Below are 24,374 nucleotides of genomic sequence, written 5' to 3'. Positions count from 1 at the left end.
CGCCTCACCCAGACAAGGTCGGGCTGCTTCTCCCGGGAAAGCGCGTCTGGAGTCCGGGAACGGCCGCTCCTCCTGGGGCCTGTCCAGGGCGCCCTGGGCCTAAATCACAGGCGGGGAGAGGCGTGTCGGAGAAGCCCCCGCTCCAGACCCCCGGGGGACCCAGGGCGAGGTCGCCCCAGCACCTCACTTCTGGGGTCTCCCCTTTGCCACGTCGCCAGAGCAAAATTCAAAATCCGCAGTTCTGGCAAATTTCCGGGGCCTCCCGGACACCAAAAGCAGCTGAAATCTCAGGACAATGTCATGGAGCGCGGACCGAGAAGAAGCCGTTCGGAACCAGCGCTGCCCGGATTCTCCCAGGCCTGGCTCGCCGGTGGGGGGACCCCGGCCCTGGTTTGGGGGGGCAGGAACGGGCGGGCGCCCCTGGGGGCCTCTCATTTGTGTGTTGGTCTCGGCCTTAAAATGCAGCGGAGAAAATAAAAAATAAAATACAAATAGGAGTCAGGTGTCAGAGTGGGATCCGCCAGGCACTGAGGATTGAAGGAATCGCAGAAGCAGCTCTTCTCACCCGGGTCCAGGCCGCGGGGATCTGCGGGGGGCGCCCCGACTCTGCCCTTCTGCCCGACCCCGCCCGGGACGCCGCGGCCTCCGAGGCCCCAGGAGCAGGCCCCGCCCCGCCCCGCCCCCACCTCCACCCCCACCCCCACCCTCAGCCCCCCTACTCCACCCATTCCCCCCTCCTCGCCCGTTCCCCCCTCTCCGCCCGTTCCCCCCCACCCTCCGCCCATTCCCCCCACCCTCCGCCCACTCCCCCCCACCCTCCGCCCATTCCCCGCCCTCCGTCGCCCGCCCCTCCCCCGGTCCTCCCCCGCCCCTCACCCCCTCCTGCCCGTCCTCTCTCCCCTCCCCCTCCCCGCCCCAGCCCCGCCCCCCCGCGCCCGCGGTCCCGCCGGAAGGACTTGAGCGCCCAGGAGCCGGGAGGCGAACCTGGGACCCGCTGGCCTCGCTCGGTGCGCGCCTCCCTCCCCACATGGAGCCCGCCGAGCGCTCGCGGGTCCCCAGGTGGGTGGCGCGGGGTGCGGGCGTCCCCGGCGGCTGCGGTCCCCAAGCGGGCCCCCGACCCCCCAGAGGAAACTTCGGGGACGCCGGCCTCCTTCTCTCCGTGTTGCAGGATCGACCCGTACGGATTCGAGCGGCCTGAGGACTTCGACGACGCCGCCTACGAGAAGTTTTTCTCCAGCTACCTGGTCACGCTCACCCGCAGGGCGATCAAGTGGTCCCGGCTGCTGCAGGGCGGGAGCGTCCCCAGGAGCCGGACAGGTGGGTCCCGGCGGCGCAGGTGGGTCGCGGCGGCGCAGGTGGGTCTCGAGGGCGCAGGTGGGTCTCGAGGGCGCAGGTGGGTCCCGGCGGCGCAGGTGGGTCCCGGGGGTGCAGGTGGGTCTCGAGGGCGCAGGTGGGTCGCGGCGGCGCAGGTGGGTCTCGAGGGCGCAGGTGGGTCGCGGCGGCGCAGGTGGGTCTCGAGGGCGCAGGTGGGTCGGGCTGGGACTGGCAGGGCAAAGTTCGGCCTCCGGGAGCGGAGGGAGGGGGAGGAACCTTCCCGGGCAGGTCGGGACTTGGCTGCGGCTCCGAGCTAGGGCAGCCGCAGGGACCTGTTTTCCTGCTTTGGGATGGGCCGGCTGGTCGGACGCGAAGGAGACCCGTCCCTCCCAGAAGGGAGCCAGATCGGGATGGATCAAAACTCGATCCATGCCGGCTGCGGTGGCTCACGCCTGTAATCCCAGCACTTTAGGAAGCCGAGGTGGGCGGATCACCTGAGGTCAGGAGTTTGAGTCCGGCCTGACCAACATGGTGAAACCCCGCCTCTACTAAAATTACAAAACTAGCCGGGCGTGGTGGCGCATGCCTGTAATCCCAGCTACTCCGGAGGCTGAGGCAGGAGAAGCACTTGAACCTGGGAGGCGGAGGTTGCAGTGAGTGGAGACTGCGCCATTGCACTCCAGCCTGGGCGACAGAGCAAGACTCCATCCTTGTGACGGGACCCACAGGGTCCTGCTCCACCTGCCGCTCCCCCGCGACCCCAGGCCTCCTCCTGCTGCGGTGAGTACTGGCCTGGCCGCCCGCCCACCCGCCTCGGGGTTAGCTGCAGGGCCCCCTCCTCAGGAGCTCCCCAGCCTTCCCTGTGCGGAGGGCACCGCCTCACCTCTGCCTTTCCCAGCACAGCCTCTGCTGGAGTCAAAAACCCTTCCTCCCTGTCCCGGATATTTCATTCACTGCTCAGTCCTCAGAATCTGCGACAGTGCCAGGCGACTTCCCTGTGTGTTCAGTGAATGAATGAAGTGCCTGCCTGGGGTGAGGGCTTGGTAGGAGTGTGCCCTGGAGCTAGGAACTCAGATGAGTGGGGTCAAAGGGGAGTCCTGGGGGCTTCCTGAGAAGGGGGATGTGAATGGCAGCTGAGCTTCAAGGGATGAGCTGTGTGCTCCAGGCTGTAGGACCTGGTGGGGAGGGGCAGAGATGAAGCCGGGGTCCTGCACCTGGGCGGAGGGTCGGAGGTGTGTGGTGACCACGGCCAGGCACAGAGAAGCCAACTGTTAAAGGTTTTCCAGGCAGGGGGTGATAAGATCAATTTTTGCTTTTATTTATTTATTTGAGACAGGGTATCCCTCTGAGTGCAGTGGCACAATCACCACTCACTGTAGCCTTGACCTCCTGGGCTCCAGCCATCCTCCCCGCTCAGCCTCCCACGTGGCTGGGACCACTGGCGCCGCCACCACTCCAGGCTAATTTTTAAATTTTTTATTTTATTTATTTTTTTATTTTTATTTTATTTATTTTTTTTTTTTTTTGAGATGGAGTCTCGCTCTGCCGCCCAGGCTGGAGTGCAGTGGCCGGATCTCAGCTCACTGCAAGCTCCGCCTCCCGGGTTTACGCCATTCTCCTGCCTCAGCCTCCCGAGTAGCTGGGACTACAGGCGCCCGCCACCGCGCCCGGCTAGTTTTTTGTATTTTTTAGTAGAGACGGGGTTTCACCGTGTTAGCCAGGATGGTCTCGATCTCCTGACCTCGTGATCCGCCCGTCTCGGCCTCCCAAAGTGCTGGGATTACAGGCTTGAGCCACCGCGCCCGGCAATTTTTAAATTTTTTATGGAGATGGAAGCTAATATCCTATATGCTTCCCACAGATGCATCATGTCCCATCCCTGTGGCCTTTGCATATTCACATGTTTCCAGTGGAACGTGTGTCTTTATTTTTCCTTTTGATTTTTTCTTTTCTATTTATTTATTTTTGAGACAGAGTCTCACTCTATCTCCCAGGCTGGAGTGCAGTGGTGTGATTTCAGCTCACTGCAACCAACCTGTGCCTCTTGGATTCAAGCGGTTTCCCTGCCTCAGCCTCCCAAGTAGCAGGATTACAGGCACCTACCATCACGCCAGGCTAATTTTTGTATTTTTAGTAGAGACGGGTTTCACCATGTTGGCCAGGCCGGTCTCGAACTCCTGACCTCAAGTGATCCGCCCACCTTGGCCTCCCAAAGTGCTGGGAATACAGGTGTGAGCCACTGCGCCTGATTTATTCTTAAAAGTTAACTGGTCTTTTAATTTTAAAAAGTAAGATAAAAGTATATAAGACATGTGAACTTAAAAAGCATAATTTATGTACATGGCAAACACTTTAATCATACTAAGGGCTACAAAGTGCAACAGGGAGTTCTCTCCCACCCCTGGCCTCCATCTCCTGTAGAGATGACCGAAGGGGACTGTCGTTCCATCCCCTCAGGAACAGAAGTGCACGCTTGGTTCTGCAGTTTGCTTTAAGAGCAGGGAAGTCCGTGGGAAGTCCTGTGGCTGTGACCTGGGGGTTGGTTACAGCAGAACATCTGAAAGATGTACGGTTGTGCATAAACTTTTTGTTTTTACAGAAAACACAACTGCACATTCATTCTTCTGTCTTTGCCTTGGTCGTTTGGGTCTGTCCTCTTGCTCTCCTTTTCTTTGAGTAGGGGCTGCTAACTTGGGTCCCCTATTTTCCTTTTTAGGGAACCACTCAGTGCGTTGCCCCCACTTTCCAATATGGATTTGGGAGGGGGTTCTGGGAAGAGCAGGGAAAAGGAAAAAAGCAATCCGGATGCAGAATCCTCCAGATTTTTATTCTTTTCCCCAATCCTTTGCAGTTATTTTACACGTAATTCAACAGTTTGTTTTTGCCTTTTTTTTTTTTTTTTTTTTAGCGTTGGTCTCTATCAACTCTTTCTAAAAACTTCACTTTGTTTTTATTGAAGTAACAACCTTCTTCTTTTTGCTTTATTTTTTTTTAATCTAATTTTTTTTTTTTTTTTTTGAGACAAAGTCTAGCTCTGTCAGCCAGGCTGGAGGGCAGTGGCGCAATCTCGGCTCACCGCAACCTCTGCCTCCCAGGTTCAAGCAATTCTCCTGCCTCAGCCTCCTGAGTAACTGGGATTACAGGCACCTGCCACCACACCCCTCTAATTGTTGTGTTTTTAGTAGAGACGGGTTTTGCCTTGTTGGCCAGGCTGGCCTCAAACTCCTGAGCTCCAGTGATCCACCCACCTCAGCCTCCCAAAGTGCTGGGAAGACAGGCGTGAGCCACCAAGCTGGGCTGATTTATGTAATGTTAACTGGACTGTGTAATTATGGTAGCATCACTGGCATGAATGGGTCTGTGAGCAAATACATCTCTTTGGTCCCCTATGAGCCTCAGCGTGCGGGGTGGGAGCCACAGGGCTGTGGGCCTGCTCTGCAGTGAGTGGGGATGCTGGTGACTCCGGTGGGAGGCTCCAGGAGTCTGTGGTCGCGTGTGTCCCTCCTGGCCTGGGGCCTGGGTTCCGATGTGACCGTCAGGGTGCTCATGGGCACTGGCAGAGCCTCAAGTGTGGAGGGTCGGGCATAAAACAGGAGTGGGAAAGTTATTCCAAAAATGGGAATACAACTTCTTCCTGCCAGGTATTCTGACGGTGGTAAAGTTCTTCTGTTTTTGGAGGATTTTCATCTGCACTTCCCATGTTAAAGTCTCCAGGAACACAGTCATCTACCAATCTCAGCAATCCACATGTCTTAAGGGATAGTTATAACGTATTCTGCCTGATCACACTCTTGGTGGGTACAATAAATACTGTATTTTCCTTTTTCCGTAGCAAATATCCACCAGGAGCCCTTAGGAAGACAACTTCCTCTTCCTCCCTAGAAAGACTAAATTCAACAAACTTAGTCCTGTTGAATTCCTATTTCATTCTCCATCTCGAGAAGGGAGGTCTGCAGGGAAGCAGCTTCAGGGCCATTGGCTTCTTGGAGACCTCCTTCCTGGTGGCTTAGAATATTAACACCACCTAAGTTAAATTGAGAAAACATATTTTCAAAGATACACCGAAAAACTGGGGATTTGCCTAACTTTGTCCGGGTAGACAGATGGATGTCAGTTCTCTGGATGTAGCTTCTTTTTAAAAATTTCCCAACTGTTTTGAATTGATATGTTATACTTCTGCAAACATTAGTAACGCTCTGTGGGTTAGCCCTGCCCCTGGGAAAGTGTCAGTCTGTGAGGACAAGTAAACGGTTTTCATTCTTCTATAAAGAAACAGTGTAAATCCAGATAACAAACTTATCAAAAAATCCCAGAATTCTTTGTTCTGTGAAGCTTCTGGTGTTGCTCCAACGGCCAGAGCTGCTGGGGGACCTCGGGCGCAGGCTTGGTGCCTTCTGTTCACCTTACAGATGAGGAAACCGAGGCACGCTCAGGGTCTGGAACCTGCAAGTCATAGGGAAGCACAGTGTCTGACTCCAGAGCTGGTGCATTTAACCATTTTGACCTTTCCCTTAAATACAACCTTGATATTATTGTTATTATTTGAGTCAGGGTCTTGCTTTGTCACCCAAGCTGGAGGGCAGTGGGACGATCGTAGCTCACTGCAGCCTAGACAAGCAGTCCTCCCGCCTCAGCCTCCAGAGTAGCTGGGACTACAGGTGTGCACCACCATGTCCAGCTAATTTTTAAGATTTTTTTTGTAGAGATGGAGTCTCCTGGGATTACAGGCATGAGCCACTGCACCTGGCCTATCAAACAGCAATTTACAGTAAAATTCACTCTTACCAGTATATGGTTCTGTGAATTTGGACAAACACACGGCTAGGCAATCATCACCACAATCAAGATTCTGTCACCTTCAACAATCCTGTCCTTTGAAGTCGGCCCACTGCCCACATCATTGACCTCTTCCCCATTCCTGTAGTTCAGCCATTTCCATGGTGTCGTCCGTGGAATCATACAGATTGTAGCCTTTGAGTCTGGTTTCTTTCATTTGATGCATTGGAGATCCATCCAGGACTTTGTATGTGTCAATAGTTCATTCCATTTTATTGCTGAGGTACTTCATTTTGTGGATGTACTACAATTTTTAAAAATCCCTTCATCAGCTGAAGACATTTGGAATGTGTAAAGCCAACATTATAACATTCACCTACAGGTTTTTGTGTGAACTAGTTTTCATTTATCTTGACTGAACACTTTGGGATCGCTGGGTCATATGATAAGTGAGTGTTTAACTAACTATTAAGAAATTACAAACCGTCTTTCCAACGTGGCAGTAAAATTTGGCATTCCCACCACAAATGTGTGAGTCTTCTAATTGCTCCACAGTCTTGCCAGCTCTTCATATTGTTGGTAAACACCAACATTATTTTACCAACATTATTTTAGTCGTTCTTTTGTAGATGGACTATTCTGTCTGCATTAAATTTCCTTTGCACTTTTATCAAAAAGCAAGTGGTTCTGTTTGTGTGGGTCTCTTTCTGGATTCCTTTTTATATCCCATTATTCCATTTGTCTTAACTTTTCTCCAGTACCACGTTGTCTATCTTACTGCAGGTTTATAGTAAAGCATAAAATCAGGTAATATGTCTCCTCCAACTTCATCTTCAAAATTGTTTCGGTTCTTTTCACTTTGCATATAAAGTTTAGAATCAGCTTGTCATTGTCCACAAAAAATTTTTTTCCTGGAACAGTGATAAGGAGGTGTATATAGGAATCTGTAGATCAACTTTGGAAGAAATGACTTTTTTTTTTTTGAGATGGAGTCTTGCTCTGTCACCCGGGCTGGAGTGCAGTGGCGCGATCTCGGCTCACTGCAAACTCCGCCTCCCGGGTTCCCACCATTCTCCTGCCTCAGCCTCCCAAGTAGCTGGGACTACAGGAACCCGCCACCATGCCCGGCTAATTTTTTTGTATTTTTAGTAGAGACGGGGTTTCACCGTGTTAGCCAGGATGGTCTCGATCTCCTGACCTGGTGATCCACCCGCCTCAGCCTCCCAAAGTGCTGGGATTACAGGTGTGAGCCACTGCGCCCAGCCAGAATTGACATCTTAATATTGAGCCTTGCCATCTGTGAACATGGTGTATCTATTAGTTTATTTCAGTCTTACTTGATTTCTTTTGCAGTATTCAGCATTTGGATCCTGCAAATATTTCGTTAGATTTTTACCTAAGTATTTCTCTTTTTTTGTTGCTATTGTAAATGATGCCAATTTAATTTTTTTTTATGTATTTATTTTTTTGAGATGGAGTCTTGCTGTGTCTCCCAGGCTGGAGTGCAGTGGTAAAATCTCAGCTCACTGCAACCTCCGCCTCCCAGGTTCAAGAGATTCTCCTGCCTCAGCCTCCCAAGTAGCTGGGATTACAGGTGCGTGCCACCATGCCTGGCTAATTTTTGTATTTTTTTTAGTAGAGATGGGGTTTTGCCATGTTGACCAGGCTGGTCTTGAACTCCATACCTCAGGTGATCCACCTGCCTCGGCCTCCCAAAGTGCTGGGATTACAGGCATGAACCACCATGCCAGGCCCCAATTTTAAATATACGATTTCCAGTTGTTCATTATTAGTTTGTAGAAGTACCACTGGTTTTTGCATGGCCTCTTCTTTCTGCTTCTGTCCCTCTCAGAACAGTCTCTGCCTGTGCTGGGACTCGCCCTCTCCTGCTGTTGTTTAGCACAGAATGACCAAATACTCATTCAGAGCATTCCTGGTCAAGCTGCCCTCTAAGAGTCATGAGACCTACAGCAAACCTTAGTACGAATTGTACTAACTTGGAGGAAAAGTCAGGCTGAATTATTGGTGTCTTTGGTAGAATTTTTAAAATAAAGCAAAACATGTTTTTCTTGTTCCTGTAAGCAGTGCGAATAAACCATAAACCAAGGGTACTGAGATGTTCTTGCATGAACTTGATCCTCCAAATATGTTTCTAAACCAGAAAAGAGGGTTTCTTATGAGGGATTCTTTTTTTTTTTTTTTTTTTTGAGACAGAGTGTCACTCTGTCACCAGGCTGGAGTGCAGTGGCATGATCTTGGCTCACAGCAACCTCTGCCTGCCACATTCAGGCGATTCTCCTGCCTCAGCCTCCCGAGTAGCTAGGACTACAGACACAAGCCAGCACGCCCAGCTAATTTTTTTATTTTTAGTAGAGATGGGGTTTCACCACGTTGGCCAGGGTGATCTCGATCTCTTGACCTTGTGATCTACCCGCCTCCGCTTCCCAAAGTGCTGGGATTACAGGCATGAGCCACCACACCCAGCTAACTCTGGTATTTTTAGTAGAGATAGGGTTTCACCATGTTGACCAGGATGGTCTTGATCTCTTGACCTCAGGTGATCTACCCACCTTGGCCTCCCAAAGTGCTGGGACTACAGATGTGCGCCACCACGCCCATCTAATTTTTGTATTTTTATTAGAGGATGGGGTTTCACCATGTTGGCCAGGATGGTCTCGATCTCTTGACCTCGTGATCCACCCACCTCAGCCTCCCAAAGTGCTGGGATTCCAGGCGTGAGCCACCACGCCCGGCCCTTAAGAAGGATTCTTTGGCTTTCAGTGGATGGCATTAGTGTCTGTTTTCTCTCTCCTCTGGGTCTTCCCTCCTTGCCCTTGTATCATTCGTCACGTATTTAGTGAGCTATTATTGCCTCCCAGGTTCCATTCCAGGAGTGGGAGGCCCAGTGGACAGACAAGGGCCTGTCCTTCCAGAGCCTGATTTTCTCAGTAATCACCTAGCACACAATCATCTGCCCGTGTCCAGAGGATCATACACTGTGATCACCTTGGAATTGGAGCTCATAAAGTTTTACCCTATAGTCCTTTTCTTGACTGTAGCCTATGAAGTTATTGTAAGTTTTTATCTGCTAAATACAGCTGGTGCCTCAGATTTTTTTCTTTTTATGGCAGCTTATAGAATTTCGCAAATTGCATATGCCTTCTTTTCTAAAGTATGGTTTCTTTTAAAATAATGGTTTCTTTTCAAATATGTGCAGGGCCGGGCACGGTGGCTCACGCCTATAATCTCAGCACTTTGGGAGGCCAAGGGGGGTGGATCACAAGGTCAAGAGTTCGAGACCATCCTGGCCAACATGGTGAAATCCTGTCTCTACTAAGAATACAAAAATTAGCTGGGCATGGTGGTGCGTGCCTGTAATCCCAGCTACTTGGGAGGCTGAGGCAGGAGAATTGCTTGAACCCGGGAGGCAGAGGTTGCAGTGAGCTGAGATTGCACCACTGCGCTCCAGCCTGAGCGACAGAACAAGACTCTGTCTCGAAAAAAGTAAAATATGTATAGTGTAGTATCAAAGGAAAACAGCAAAACTTTAAATATTTGCTTTGAAAATTAACTGTTTTGTAGCTTAAGAGTACAGTGTCGCAACTTTGGACTTAACATAATTAATTCGGATGTTAGTCATGCATATCTTTTCCATCTGCCTAAGAAATTACTCAGTATTACTAATGAAGATAGCTCATGGCTTTTGGCTTCTGTCTCTATATGTTTATTAGAAAATACTAATTTTAGAAAATTACTAATTACTTTTTCACATTTTTATTGTCAATTAAAATATCCTCACGAAATGGAGTAGCTTTCAATGTATAGAGATAACTGCACAAGGAGGACAGTGACGTCTGCCACTAAAACCGTGGTCTCCCAGGTGCGGCGTCCCACCTGAGGTGCTCACAGCTGAGCCCAACCAACGTCCTTGTTCTCAGCTTGCCCTCTCACTGTTTTGCCCCTTTGCTGCTCCTCTGCACTGCTCTTAGGGAGCTTTCCGGGGCAGCCGTCTGACCGTGGCTCTGTTTCCTGACCACCTGCATGGGATGGCGAAGTGGGGGTGGGGGTGGTTCTGTAGCCAGTCTGATTTGTGCTCTGTTGAGAGGGGGAGGAGAGCAGAATTTTTGAAGGAGTATATGTACCAGTTTTGGTGGAGATGGATGAAGTTCTGGGTATCTCTAATACTCGATTTAAGAAGGTAAGTGGTGAGAGCGGAAAGTGTGGCAGGAACGTGTGGGCCCTGCAGGCCTCTGGTCCAGCTCACACGCTGTCTGTCCTCTCGGCCTTCAGTGAAGCGCTATGTCCGGAAGGGGGTCCCGTTGGAGCACCGTGCCCGCGTCTGGATGGCGCTGAGTGGGGCCCAGGCTCAGATGGACCAGAATCCCGGCTACTATCACCGGCTTCTCCAGGGAGACAGAAACCCCAGGCTGGAGGACGCCATCAGGACAGGTGAGGCAGCGGGGATCAGGCTCTGGCACAGGGCCCGGGGGCCAGAAGGAACTGGTTTCCACCCAGTGTCTAGTCTCAGTGTCCAGGAGTGAGTGGTGCATCTGCTGGTTTTAACTTAAAGTCACGTCTTCCTCCATGAAAGAATAAAAACTGAAGCCTTTGCAAGGGGAGAACAATGATCGTAATTCACTCAGCAAATATTCACGTGCCTAGCTGGCTAATACGAAAATGGTCACGAAGGAGCAGACATGCTCCATGAAGACCTGCAGGACAGTGAGAGGCAGCCTCTGTTGCTGGCGGGCTTTGCGCCGGGCACTGGTCGCGTGGCCGTCGTACGCAGCCGTGTTCATGAGGCTGCACACCAGGGCTTCCTTTTTTGTGTCTGTCATAATTGCTGGACTCCCTTCTCCTCTGATTTTCTCAGTAATCACATAGCCATAGGGTCCCTGGCTCTCAGAAGTTCAGAATGCTAACAAAATTGATTAACCTAAGGCCGGGTGCGGTGGCTCATGCCTGTAATCCCAGCACTTTGAGAGGCCGAGGAAGGCAGATCCACCTGAGAATAGGAGTTCGAGACCAGCCTGGCCAACATGGAGAAACCCCTCTCTACTAAAAATTCAAAAACAGCCGGGCATGGTGGTGCATGTCTGTAATCCCAGCTACTCGGGAGCTGAGGCAGGAGAATCGCTTGAACCCGGGAGGTGGAGGTTGCGGTGAGCTGGGATCGCACCATTGCACTCCAGCCTGGGCAACAAGGGTGAAACTCCATCTCAAAAAAAAGAAAAAAAAAAAGAAAAATTGGTTAATCTAAATTGAATAATTAGATTTTTAGAAAGTACATCTGCCCTTCTGATTTTAACAGTTTTTGAGAAATACACACTTAAACACAATATACTTAATTTAAAAAAACCCAGTGGCTTTAAAGTGCTGTGAGGTTAGAAAGACTTGGGAGGGTGAGGACACGGTGCATCCTGCTACCCTTCCTAGGGGTCTCCTGTCCACAGGGCTGAGCCAATGGGGAGGGGGCTACCCAGGCTGGGGGCTGGGGCTGCCGGGGAGAGGCTGCATCCTGACCGCAGAGTGTTTGCCGCCAAAGGTCTCCAAGCAGATGGACAGCCTGGCGGCCAGAAACGCTGATTCAGGTTGGGAAGAGGAGAGCTTGGGTGCAGTGGGGAGGGGGTGCATAGTACAACAGAGCACTGCTGTCTGAAAAATGAGTTTAAAGGCTCTGTTTTGTGGTTTTTTGGATGATTTTTTTTTTTTTTTTTTGAGACAGGTGTCACTCTGTTGCTCAGACTGGAGTGTAGCCGTGCAGTCACAGTGAGTGCTTACTGCAGCTTCTACCTACCAGGCTCAAGTGATCCTCCTGCCTCAGCCTCCCACGTAGCTGGAAATGATCAGGACCACAGGTGTGCACCACCACACCTGGCTCATTTTTTTAATTTTTATTTTTTTGCAGAGATGGGGTTTTGGTTTTGAACTCCTGGGCTCTGAGGATCCTCCCTCCTTCACCTCCCAAAGTGCTGGAGTTACAGGAGTGAGCCACTCGCCTGGCTGAATCTTTTTTTTAATTATGGTAAAATATGCCTAATATAAAATTTACCATTTCATTTTCCCAAGCTGAAGCTCTGTCCCCATTGTCAAGCACCACCCCCGTGTCCTTGCCCAGCCCCTGACAGCCCGCAGTGCACTTGCCTCTGTGCTTTGGCAACTCCGGGGTCACGTAAGAGGAGTCCTGTGGGCTGTGTCCTGTGCGGCTGGGGTCCTTACCCTCGCCTCAGTCCTCACGGATCCTCTGTGCTGCATCTCGTGTGAGAATTTCCTCCTCCTTTGAGTGAATAATATTCCACGCATGGGCAGACAACATTTTGTTCATTTATCCACCTGTCAGTGGACCCCTGGGCTCTCCTGCCGCATGGCTGTTGTGGGTGGCACGGCCGTGAGCCTGGGTATGTGGATTCTGCTGGGTCCCTGCTGTCAGCTGTGGGCTCCTACCCAGAGTGTGGGGCTGCTGGATCCATGGCAGTTCTGTGCTTAGTAATTGGAGGCACTGGTCAGTTATCTTTCAGGAGCCATGCAGTGGATGGTCCAGCCCCACAGAGCCAATGCCAGGCCACGCAGTGCAGACAGAAAGCTCCCCTGCACTTCCATCTCCACAGTGGAGATGGAGCCATCTCCTTTCCCACAGGATATTATCAAAACATCTCAAGACACTTAGCATGGTGGCTCACGCCTGTAATCCCAGCACTTCGGGAAGCTGAGGCAGGCAGATTATTTGAGCTCAGGAGTTCAAGACCAGCCTGGCCAACATGGCAAAACTCCGTCTCTACAAAACAATACGTAAATTACCCCAGGCATGGTGGTGTGTGCCTGTAGTCTCAGCTACTCAGGAGGCTGAGGTGGGAGGATCACTTGAGCCCTGGAGGTCGAGGATGCAGTGAGCTGTGATTGCACCACTGCACTCCAGCCTGGGTGACAGAGTGAGACCCTATGTCAAAAAATATATATATATGGAAAAACTCAATAAAAATATTACATAGAAATGAACACAGCTAGTCACTCTAGTCTGAAATAGCAAAAATACTAACTTCCCCTTGACTGATTCCAGTTTTTGGAATGTTTAGAATTCCATTAAAAAAAAAAAAAGGCTCTTTTGTAAGAAAACACACAATGAGAAATAATGTGCTCTGAGGCACTGAACTAATGTTCGCCCAAATCTAGTTTTTTGTAAGCAAAGACAAGGCCTGGGGCCAGAGGTTGGAAACAGACTCACAGTATTTTGCAGCCGTTATGGAGAGACCAGAGGCGGTTGGGTTCCTCCAGAGTGGGGTGTGTGCACATCTCAGCATCACGGCTGGCGGGGGCTGCTGTGAGTCAGCCTTGGAACCGGCCGTCCGCTGGTGACCGCGTGGGGTGCCTGGTGAACACCTCTAACGGAGGTAGGGCCAGTGGGAGCAGAGACCAGTGGAGTTGTCGAGCCGGCATTATCCTTCCTGCCTGGCTTGCGTCCAGGGTTAACGTGGAGGTCAGCTGCAGTGAGGCCTGGCACTGGGCCAGCGTGAGGCTTGGTTAGTCTCGGGGACCCATGTGGTATCCGGATCCCCCGGCACTAGACAGCTTGTCCAGGGCCACTGTCCTGCCAAGAGATGCCTGGGCTGGACAGTGGGGGGGTTGGTGCCGAGGAAGGAAGAGGCTGGCAGGGATGCCTCCTGCACACGCAAGCTGACAATGCGGGGTTTATTCAGTTCTCAGTTCTCAGCTCTCAGCCGTGTCCTTTATCTCTGAGGAGTCTCAGTTTATTCTGTCTCCTGCTGTTTTGCATCTTCGGAATTAGGAGAGTGTCCCAAAGTTCTGTGGGCATTTCTCTCCACCTGTCACCCTGGGTCCTCGAGGCAGAGCTGCCTCCACTGTGCACAAGGTCCGAGGTGCAGGAGGCCTGGGCATTTCTCTCCACCTGTCACCCTGGGTCCTCGAGGCAGAGCTGCCTCCACTATGCGCAAGGTCCGAGGTGCAGGAGGCCTGTGCTGGGGGCCGGGAGGAGACGGGCATCGAGGAAGGAGCGCCATGGCCTGGCCGCCAGCTCTGGGGTTGCTCTGCCGTCCCTGACTCTGCGGGAAGGACGGTTGGGGCCCCCCTCCACCCCGAGTCCAGGATCACCCCCTCCTTCCTGGCCCAGTGAGCCTGTCGCTCTGGCTGTGTTGAGTCTGCTGTGCGGCCAGGGTGAAAACCAGTCCCTAAGTCCCAGGTGGAAGCCAGGTGGCCACCCTCGGGGCAGCTGGAGGGGTGGGAGGCTTGTGGAGCAGACACCCGTGGGTGATTCCTTCTGAATTTCCCGCAGACCTGAACCGGACCTTCCCCGACAATGTGAAGTTTCGGAAGACCACGGAGCCCTGCCTGCAGAAGACCCTGTACAATGTGCTGCTGGCATATGGGCACCATAACCAGGGAGTGGGCTACTGCCAGGTGAGCCTCGGGACCCTCCGACGCAAGCATGAGGTGGCTGTGAGGACGGGTCTGTCCACAGCTGCGGGCTCGGCAGTGACGGCTTCATGTCTCTGTCAACAATGTTCATGAATTCCACATCCTGACGCCCCATCGAGGTTCGGACACCGTTTGCCAGCAGGGAGGACAGGGAGCAGCAGCTGACAACCTTGTTTCGGCCTCAGGCAGCGGGGGGAGAATCAGTGAGCACGGGACACAGAGGGCGAGTGCTGTGGGGTGTGTGTGTGCTGTGGGGTGTGTGTGTGCTGTGGGAAATGTGTGCTGTGGGGCGTGTGCTATGGGGCATGTGTTGGGCACATGTGTGCTGTGTTGTGGGGTGCGTGTGCTGTGGGGTGTGTACTGTGGGGCATGTGTGTGCTGTGGGAAATGTGTACTGTGGGGCACGTGTGCTGTGGGATATATGTGCTGTGGGGTGCGTGTGCTGTGGGATATATGTGCTGTGGGATATATGTGCTGTGGGATATGTGTGCTATGGGATATATATGCTGTGGGGTGCGTGTGCTGTGGGATATATGTGCTGTGGGGTGCGTGTGCTGTGGGGTGCGTGTGCTGTGGGGTGCGTGTGCTGTGGGATATATGTGCTGTGGGGTGTGTGTGCTGTGGGATATATGTGCTGTGGGATATGTGTGCTATGGGATATATATGCTGTGGGGTGCGTGTGCTGTGGGATATATGTGCTGTGGGGTGCGTGTGCTGTGGGATATATGTGCTGTGGGGTGCGTGTGCTGTGGGATATATGTGCTGTGGGATATGTGTGCTATGGGATATATATGCTGTGGGGTACGTGTGCTGTGGGATATATGTGCTGTGGGGTGCGTGTGCTGTGGGATATATGTGCTGTGGGGTGCGTGTGCTGTGGGATATATGTGCTGTGGGATATGTGTGCTATGGGATATATATGCTGTGGGGTGCGTGTGCTGTGGGATATATATGCTGTGGGGTGCGTGTGCTGTGGGGTGTGTGTGCTGTGGGATATATGTGCTATGGGATATATGTGCTGTGAGGTGCATGTGCTGTGGGGTGCGTGTGCTGTGGGATATATGTGCTGTGGGATATGTGCTGTGGGGTGCGTGTGTTGTGGGATATGTGCTGTGGGGTGCGTGTGCTATGGGGTGTGTGTGCTGTGGGGTACGTGTGCTGTGGGGTGCGTGTGCTGTGGGATATATGTGCTGTGGGATATGTGCTGTGGGGTGCGTGTGTTGTGGGATATGTGCTGTGGGGTGCGTGTGCTGTGGGGTGCATGTGCTGTCGGGTGCATGTGCTGTGGGATATGTGTGCTATGGGATATATGTGCTGTGGGATATATGTGCTGTGGGGTACGTGTGCTGTGGGGTGCATGTGCTGTGGGGTGCATGTGCTGTCGGGTGCATGTGCTGTGGGATATGTGTGCTATGGGATATATGTGCTGTGGGATATATGTGCTGTGGGGTACATGTGCTGTGGGGTGCATGTGCTGTGGGATATATGTGCTGTGGGGTGCGTGTGCTGTGGGGTGCTTGTGCTGTGGGATATATGTACTGTGGGATATATGTGCTGTGGAGTGCATGTGCTGTCGGGTGCGTGTGCTGTGAGGTGCATGTGCTGTGGGGTATGTGGGGTGCGTGTGCTGTGGGATATATGTGCTGTAGAGTGCGTGTGCTGTGGGGTGTGTGTGCTGTGGGATATGTGAACTATGGGGCATGTGTGCTGTGGGGTACGTGTGCTGTGCAGTGTGTGCGCTGTGTTGTGTGTATGCTGGAAGGCTTGTGTACTATGGGGCATGTGTGCTATGGGATATGTGTGCGGTGGGGTGCACGTGCTGTGGGGTGCGTGTGCTATGGGATGCGTGTGCTGTGAGCTGTGTGTTGTCCTCTGAGGCCACTCCCAGAGTGTCTGCTGTCTACACTGTCATCCCCCGGCTGGCTCCGTGGTGTGAACCAGCAGGTGCGGTTGGGAGAGTCCTTGCGCCTCCTGGAGGCCACCTAGCTGGGTGCATATTAAGGGCATTGCTCTTAGTAACTGGTGGAGCGAACAGGCCGGAACTGGGGGCAGCCAGGAGCCGTGCAGTCTCCCAGCCTGTGTGTGCCCTGCCTGGGCCTTTCGCCGGTGGTGCTGTTCCAGTCTCTGAGCTCGCCGAGGGCAGGGCAGGCATCTGGGCAGGGCTGGCCTCCCCGATGGTTTCCAGGTGCACACATGGCCTGTGACTGCCTGTGAGTCCCAGTGGCTGGGAGCCTGGAGCCCATGACTGCCACCAGGATTGGAGAGTGCTTTCCTGGCATTTCAGGTCATGTGCTTCACAGGTTTCTAGGGGTTGTGGCTGGCTTAAATGTTTCTAGGAGGACGGGGAAGGACATTGTCGCGATGGTTCGAACCCAGCAGGCCCAGTGATGCCACCAGAAACTTCCTGTAGGAGCCAGGAGCCAGGCGTGCACCAACCGGAAAATGCAGTTTGAGCGAACGTTTGTGGGAGTGTGGAGCCCCTGCCTGGACAGCCCTGGGCCTGGCCCCTGGCAGAGTGAATGCTCCCAAGGAGAAAGGGTGGACGTGTGCATGAGGAATGCCCTGAGACAGGCCAGCAGCAGAGCCACAGGACCGCGCCGTCCTCACCAGCTGCTCCACATGCTGCGCGTGTGCGGCTCTGTGGCGGGCAGGCAGTGCCGTGTCAGGTGAAGCTGGGAGAGTCCCTCCTTTGCAGACAGAATTGCTGCCATTCCTTGCTTTTATGACTGTCCAGGAGCAAGAATTTGGCCTTATGGAGTTGAGGTAGAGTGGGCAAGAAACCCTCTACATCATTCTATTTTCTGCTCCTTCGCGTTTTAAAAACAACTTTAATAAAATGCAAACACCAGCCTGGGCAAGGTGGCAAGACCCCATCTCTACAAAATATGTTAAAAAATTAGCCAGGTGTGGTGGCACACGCCTGTGGTCCCAGCTACGCAAGAGGCTGAGGTGAGAGGGGCATTTGGGCCTGGGAGGTCAAGCCTGCCATGAGCCATGATTGCACCACTCCAGCCTGGGCAACAGAGCAACACCCTGTCTCAAAAAAAACAAGAAACAAACCAAAAAACACCACCCACCTGGGTGGCCCTTTCCTATAATCATGCGCTTTGGGAGGTCAAGGCAGGAGGATTGCTTGCTTGAGGCTAAGAGTTCAAGACAAGCCTGGGCAATCTAGCAAGACCCCATCTCTATTCTTTTTTTTTTTTTTTTTTTTTGAGGCAGAGTCTCGCTCTGTCGCCTAGGCTGGAGTGCAGCGGCGCAATCTCGGCTCACTGCAAGCTCCGCCTCCCGGGTTCACGCCATTCTCCTGCCTCAGCCTCCCGAGTAGCTGGGACTACAGGCGCCCGCCACCGCGCCCGGCTAATTTTTTGTATTTTTAGTAGAGATGGGGTTTCACTGTGTTAGCCAGGATGGTCTTGATCTCCTGACCTTGTGATCCGCCCGCCTCGGCCTCCCAAAGTGCTGGGATTACAGGCGTGAGCCACTGGGCCTGGCCCCAAGACCCCATCTCTATTCTTAAAAAACAAACCACAGACACAATGTTACATACTAACAGAATGCCAGAGCTCAGCTGGCATTTGGAACCTACAGGCACATATGCACATGTGTGTGCGTAGATGTGCACCTGTTAGCTTGCTGTGGACCCCTAGGGAAACACCACAGCCTGGTAAACAGTGGAAATGAATTCTCTCAGCTCCAGAGGCTGTGCCACAGCCTGGTAAACAGTGGAAACGAATTATCTCTCGGCTCTGGAGGCTGTGCATCTGAGGTCGTGGCGTCTGCGGGGTCTGAGGTCATGATGTCTGCACGGTGGGTTGTTTCTGAGGCTGTGACAAAGGGACTGTGCCAGGCCTCGCTCTGACTCTGCTGGTTCCTGGCAGTCCTGGGTGCCCCTCAGTGGGCAGCATCACTACTCCAGTCTCTGCCTCCATCTCCACGTGCGTTCTCCTGTGCGTGCCTGTGTCTAAAGCTCAGCCTAAGACAAGGACACCAGGCTTGGATTAGGGCCCACCAACTCCTCCATGACCCCATCCGTAATGACATCTGCAACAGTCCTTTTCCCAAACAAGGTCCCAATCTGAGGTACTAGGGGTTAGGACTTCAACAGCTGAATTTTGGGGCGGGGGACACAGTTCAATGCATAGCGGACGTGTAGAGTTACACCGTGCACACAGGGTCTCGCTTTGTCACCCAGGCTGGAGTGCAGTAGCGTGATCTCAGCTCACTGAGCCTCAACCTCCTGTGCTCGAGCAGTTCTTCACCTTGGCCTCCTGAGTGACTGCGACCACAGGTGCACCACCACGCCTGGGTGATTTTTGTATGTTTTGTAGAGATCAGGGTCTTGCCATGTTGCCCAGCCTGGTCTTGAACTCCTGAGCTCAGGTGATCCTCCTGCCTCTACCTCTCACAGTGCTGGGATCCCCCACCACGCCCGGCCATGTTCTGCTTTTTCTCCATGATGATCACCCACCTGCATTTCCATGTGTCCACTGTCCACATTGTCACCCTCTCCCAGGACCAGTAGCACTGTCCGCTCGAAGGGGTCCGCTCTCGGCCACAGAGGTCCCCCCAGGTCCGCTCTCGGCCACAGAGGTCCCCCCAGTCCGCTCTCGGCCACAGAGGTCCCCCCGGGTCCGCTCTCGGCCACAGAGGTCCCCCCAGTCCGCTCTCGGCCACAGGGTCTGGGGCTGCCCTCGATGGAGAGGGTCACATATGTGATGTTTGAGGCAGCACCCCTTTGGCAGGTGTGCGCATGGATTTCCCGAAAGGGTCTCCACCACGAAATTCTCCCAACACCCGCGTGTCAGAACATGTTCCTTACAGTTTTTATAAAATGTGGTCATTGGTATAGTTTTCTCTCTGGTAGAAAGTTTCATGTTGTTGATATATAGTAATTTCTGTAGAAACCAAAGGTAAGTTATGTTTTTTTATCACAAGGTTACCATTAGTGGATGAGTCTTTGATTTTAGTATTCAGGATTTCTTTTTTTTTTTTTTTTTTTTGAGACGGAGTCTCGCTCTGCCGCCCAGGCTGGAGTGCAGTGGCCGGATCTCAGCTCACTGCAAGCTCCGCCTCCCGGGTTCACGCCATTCTCCTGCCTCAGCCTCCCGAGTAGCTGGGACTATAGGCGCCCGCCACCTCGCCCGGCTAGTTTTTTGTATTTTTTAGTAGAGACGGGGTTTCACCGTGTCAGCCAGGATGGTCTCGATCTCCTGACCTTGTGATCCGCCCGTCTCGGCCTCCCAAAGTGCTGGGATTACAGGCTTGAGCCACCGCGCCCGGCCCAGGATTTCTTTAAAGTGTTTCCCTTTGCTTTTACTTTTCTTCACGTAAGCTTGACTAAACACATTACTAGATGGTAGGTATTTAGTGACTCTAGAGTTCTACTAAAGGATCATTCTGGAATTATGCAGGTTTTAGGGAAAAGCAGGAGAAATGGAAACTGGGTAGTTAGTAGCTGAATGATTGCAGAATCGTATGGAGGCTTAAAACTCAATGTGAATTTCTGTTTCTCCTTTTTCTAATTTCAGGGAATGAATTTTATAGCAGGATATCTGATTCTTATAACGAATAATGAAGAAGAATCGTTCTGGCTGTTAGATGCTCTTGTTGGAAGGATACTACCTGGTATGTTGAAAATTCCTGCGGTATGCCTGAACTGTCCTGTTTCTGGTGCTGCCAAAGTGATTCCGCTGAGAAATCAAGATTTAATTAAAACATGGTTGAATAGTTTGGGAGTTGAGGTTAAAATCTTTTTTTTTGAGACAGAGTCTCGCTCTGACGCCCAGGTTAGAGTGCAGTGGCGTGATCTTGGCTGACTGGAACCTCTGCCCCTGGGTTCAAGTGATTCTCCTGCCTCAGCCTCCCAAGTAGCTGGGATTACAGGTGTGTGCCACCATGCCCGGCTAATTTTGTATTTTTAGTAGAGACGGGGTTTCACCGTGTTGGTCAGGCTGGTCTCAAACTCCTGACCCCAGGTGATCCGCCCGCCTCGGCCTCCCAAAGTGCTGGAATTACAGGCATGAGCCACCGCGCCCGGCCAAAAATCTTTTTGCAGTAAAAAAATGTCTTTGAAATTGAGTCGAAGAGGAGAAACCCATGTAAGTGGCCAGGTCCCGGCTGCAGCGGCTGCTTGCTCCTGGGCCAACAGAGGGTCTTTGCTGTCTTGACCCTTGCGGGCAGCTGGGCCTGCGTGGTTGGCTCACTCCCTCCTCAGTTGGTAACTTCTGTGTCCGTTGAGGGCCACAGTGTAGCTTGTATTGATCACAGAATCTCTGAGAGGCTGTCTTGGTTTCATGTGTGTATTTGTTACCGAGTTTGTGAATACTAGCAAGAGCACGATTGTGCTATGTATATCCATAGTTACTTTTTAAGTAAGTACTTACTTTTTAAGGTGAAAACCTTCTTTTCAAACCTTTCCACTTTTCTCTGTATTAATGTTTAATTATTTAATAATTAAAATGTATTTATTAGTAAGTTATCCATGGGTTATAGTGAAGGCCAGTGCAGACGATGGGCTGCAGGCTCAGGTCACTTGGGAAGAGAAGTTGAGGAGCCGTCGGACAGGCAGGACCTGGGGCTGAGACCACTCTGCCCTTCCCCAGCCTGGCTGTGGTGCTGGGCCAAGGGGCTGCGTGTTCATCCTGTAGGGCAGAGGAGATGTGAGGGGCAGCCGGGCCAGTCCCCAGTGTTTGGAGCCTGGTGGGGGTGTGTGGCTCCAGCTCCTGCCTGGTGAGCGCACGGCGTGTGTCAGGTTCCCGCTGAGCTGTGCTCGTCCTCAGGACAGCCACACCACACAGACAGTCACCCACCCCATTTCCAGGGTGAGGACACCGAAGGCCGGGAGAGTTTGCGTGCTGGCCTGACCACCGCTGTACGTGGCCGAGCCTGGTTCAGATCCTGGCTGTGTGACTCACAGACCGTAGTGCGTGTCCTCACGGACGGGGCGAAGCTCAGTGCATCGTTAAGGGCAGGGAGGAATCAGTGCCACCCTCAACCCAAGGCCACAGAAATGGAGATGCCAGAGACCAGCCTGGCGGAGCCACCCCAGAGGAAGGGAGCCCCGCAGAGCTCCCGGGAGCGGGAAGAGCCGTTCGCCCGGCTGGAGGCCACGGACCCGGCGCAGCAGCAGCAGGAGGCAGAGCCTCGCGGGGCGGAAAGGATGCCGACCGTCGCAGCTCAGTTCGGTGAACGCCTGGACCAGGTGGAATGGTGAAACCAGAGGCAGACGGAGTTAGGAGACATCCAGATGTGGGATTGGCAGGACGTGGACACAGGCTCACAGCCTGCTTCAGTGATGTCCGAGAGCAAATCACGGCGAATCTTCCCATCCGTGGGCCGTGCAATTCTTTTCACCACATTTTTGTTGGAAACCTATCGTGTTCTGGGCACTGTTCAGGGGTGTGGGAAACATCGGGGAGCACACACGAGTTCCGTCTTTGTGGGGGGTGGACCCCAAGCAGCAGCAGGTGAGAGCTCAGGTCGGAGGGCTCAGTGCCAACCCAGAGGGCAGGGGCAGGTCCCGCCGTGCTGGTGTGATGGACAGATGCATTCTCAGTCCATGAGACGTCATTTCCGATATTCATTATGAGATTAAGTTGAACGAAACTGCAATGCAAATAGGTCTGGATTCAAAAAGAAAAGAAAGTATAAAAACTAAACTTTTAGGATTATGGGAGGAAAAGGGGTTATTCCGATCCCGGCAGAGCTCTCCCAGCGGCAGAGAAAAGAGGCAAATATACGTCCTTCTCTAAGTTATAGTGACCAAAGTAGGTCGTTTCAGTGCCACGGTCATCCTGCTCTAATATCCGTCCTTCCCTAAGTTACAGTTACCCAAACTAGGTCACTTCAGTGCCACTGTTACCCTGCTCTTAATTGCTGCTTTTTAAGTTATACAAGAAATACACAGACATATTCTCATTTCAGAAGTTCAAAAAATACAGTACTTTTTATAGAATAAAAAGTGACAGCCAGGAGCAGTGGCTCGCGCCTGTAATCCTAGCATTTTGGGAGACCGAGGCGGGCAGTTAGGAGTTCAAGACCAGCCTGGCCAACATGGCAAAACACCATCTCCACTAAAAATATAAAAATTACCCAGGTGTGGTGGCGGGCGCCTGTAATCCCAGCTACTCAGGAGGCTGAGACACAAGAATCAGCTTGAACCTAGGAGGCTGAGGTTGCAGTGAGCTGAGATCACACCACTGCACTCCAGCATGAGAGACAGAGTGAGCCTCTATCGAAAAAAGAAAAAAAAAAAACAAGGCCAGGCAGAGTAACTCACATATAATCCCAGCATCTGGGAGGACACAAGGTGGGAGGATCACTTGAGCCCAGAAGTTCCAGACCAGCCTGGGCAACAAAGTGAGACCCCTCCCATCTCTACTAAAAATAAAAATTTAAGTAAAAGTGATGACCTGCCCTCACTAGCACATCCCCATTTATCTCCCACTCAGAGGTAACTGTTATCATCAGTCCGATGTATGTATTTCAGAGTTTTTATAGACCTATATAAACATACATGAAAGACTGAAAATTAGTGACACAGGAACAGCAAAGCAAAAGAAAAGATAAACTGAGACAAAAATCTGGTTCTTTGGGAAAACTGATAAATAGACAAACCTCTGGCAAGACTGATAAGGAAAAAATGTAGCCGGGCATGGTGGCTCACACCTATAATCCCAACACTTTGGGAGGCTGATGCAGGAGGATCACCTGACATCAGGAGTTCGAGACCAGCCTGACCAACATGGTGAAACCCCATCTCTACTAAAAATACAAAAATTAGCTGGGCGTGGTGGTGGACACCTGTAGTCCCAGCTACTCAGGAGGCTGAGGCAGGAGAATGGCATGAACCCGGGAGACAGAGCTTGCAGAAAGCCGAGATCACCTCACTGCATTTAAGCCTGGGCAATAGGACAAGACCCTGTCTCAAGTAAATAAATAATAAATAAATAAACACACAAAAGCACAGGCACTGAAGAGAAATCTTTGTTGAGGTGTAATCCACATATCCCACAGTCCCCCCTTCCAAGTGTACAGTGCAGTGGTGATTGGTGCATTCGTGACTTTAGAACAGGTGAGCGAAGATCACGCCACTGCACTCCAGTCTGGGTGACAGAGTGAGACTCTTATCTCAGAAAAAAAAAAAAAAAAGTATAAGATATAGTAGAAATGAAAAGGTGCTATAATTTGAAGATTTGTAGAGATTTTTAAGAATCAAAAGAAGAAAATGAAGAGACAGTAGTGGATAATTCTGAGAAAAAAACAGCCTAATGAAGTTGACTTGAGAGAGAAAATAGAACATCAGATGGGTGTGTGCATGGACACACTGGGTTTTTGCTGCTATCAGACTGTGAAGGAACAGGTAACTCCTGCTTTTTAATGTTTTTGTTTTATTTATTTTTATTTATTTTTTCAAGACAGAGTCTCGCTCTGTTGCCCAGCCTAGAGTGCAGTGGTGCGATCTTGGCTCACTGCAAGCTCTGCCTCCTGGGTTCACGCCATTCTCCTGCCTCGGCCTCCGGAGTAGCTGGAACTATAGGCACCCACCACCATGCCTGGCTAATTTTTGTATTTTTAGTAAGAGATGGGGTTTCACCATGTTGGCCAGGCTGGTCTCGAACTCCTGACCTCAGGTGATCCACCCACCTCAGCCACCCAAAGTGCTGGGATTACAGGCGTGAGCCACCGCACCTGGCCATTTTATTGTATTTTTTTAGAGATAGGGTCTCAGTCTGTTACTCAGGCTGGAGTGCAGTGGTGTGATCATGGCTCAATCCAGCCTCAACCTCCTTAGCTCAAGTGATTCTCCTGCCTCAGTCTTTTGAGTAGCTGGGACCACAGGTAGACACCAC

At 51.9% G+C, this 24,374-nt stretch overlaps 1 protein-coding gene across 3 annotated transcripts in view; it reads left to right on the top strand.

Moving 5' to 3' along the window:
* Positions 1-920: 920 nt before the first annotated feature.
* The window catches only part of GRTP1 (growth hormone regulated TBC protein 1), a 44,968-nt gene continuing 21,514 nt past the window's right edge, over positions 921-24,374 (top strand). For all 3 annotated transcript variants that reach the window (XM_028837372.2, XM_028837373.2, XM_015121511.3), the window contains exons 1-5: positions 921-1,059; positions 1,169-1,317; positions 10,381-10,539; positions 14,378-14,502; positions 20,052-20,148. In XM_028837372.2, coding sequence (XP_028693205.1) covers positions 1,028-1,059; positions 1,169-1,317; positions 10,381-10,539; positions 14,378-14,502; positions 20,052-20,148 — 562 coding nt within the window. In that variant the 5' untranslated portion in view covers positions 921-1,027. The remainder of the gene's footprint in view (positions 1,060-1,168; positions 1,318-10,380; positions 10,540-14,377; positions 14,503-20,051; positions 20,149-24,374) is intronic.

The sequence above is a fragment of the Macaca mulatta genome, chromosome 17, assembly GCF_049350105.2.
Source record: "Macaca mulatta isolate MMU2019108-1 chromosome 17, T2T-MMU8v2.0, whole genome shotgun sequence".
Classification (NCBI taxonomy): Eukaryota; Metazoa; Chordata; class Mammalia; order Primates; family Cercopithecidae; genus Macaca; species Macaca mulatta.
Note: the sequence above shows the minus strand (reverse complement) of the source record. Positions and strands in the feature narration are given on the sequence as shown.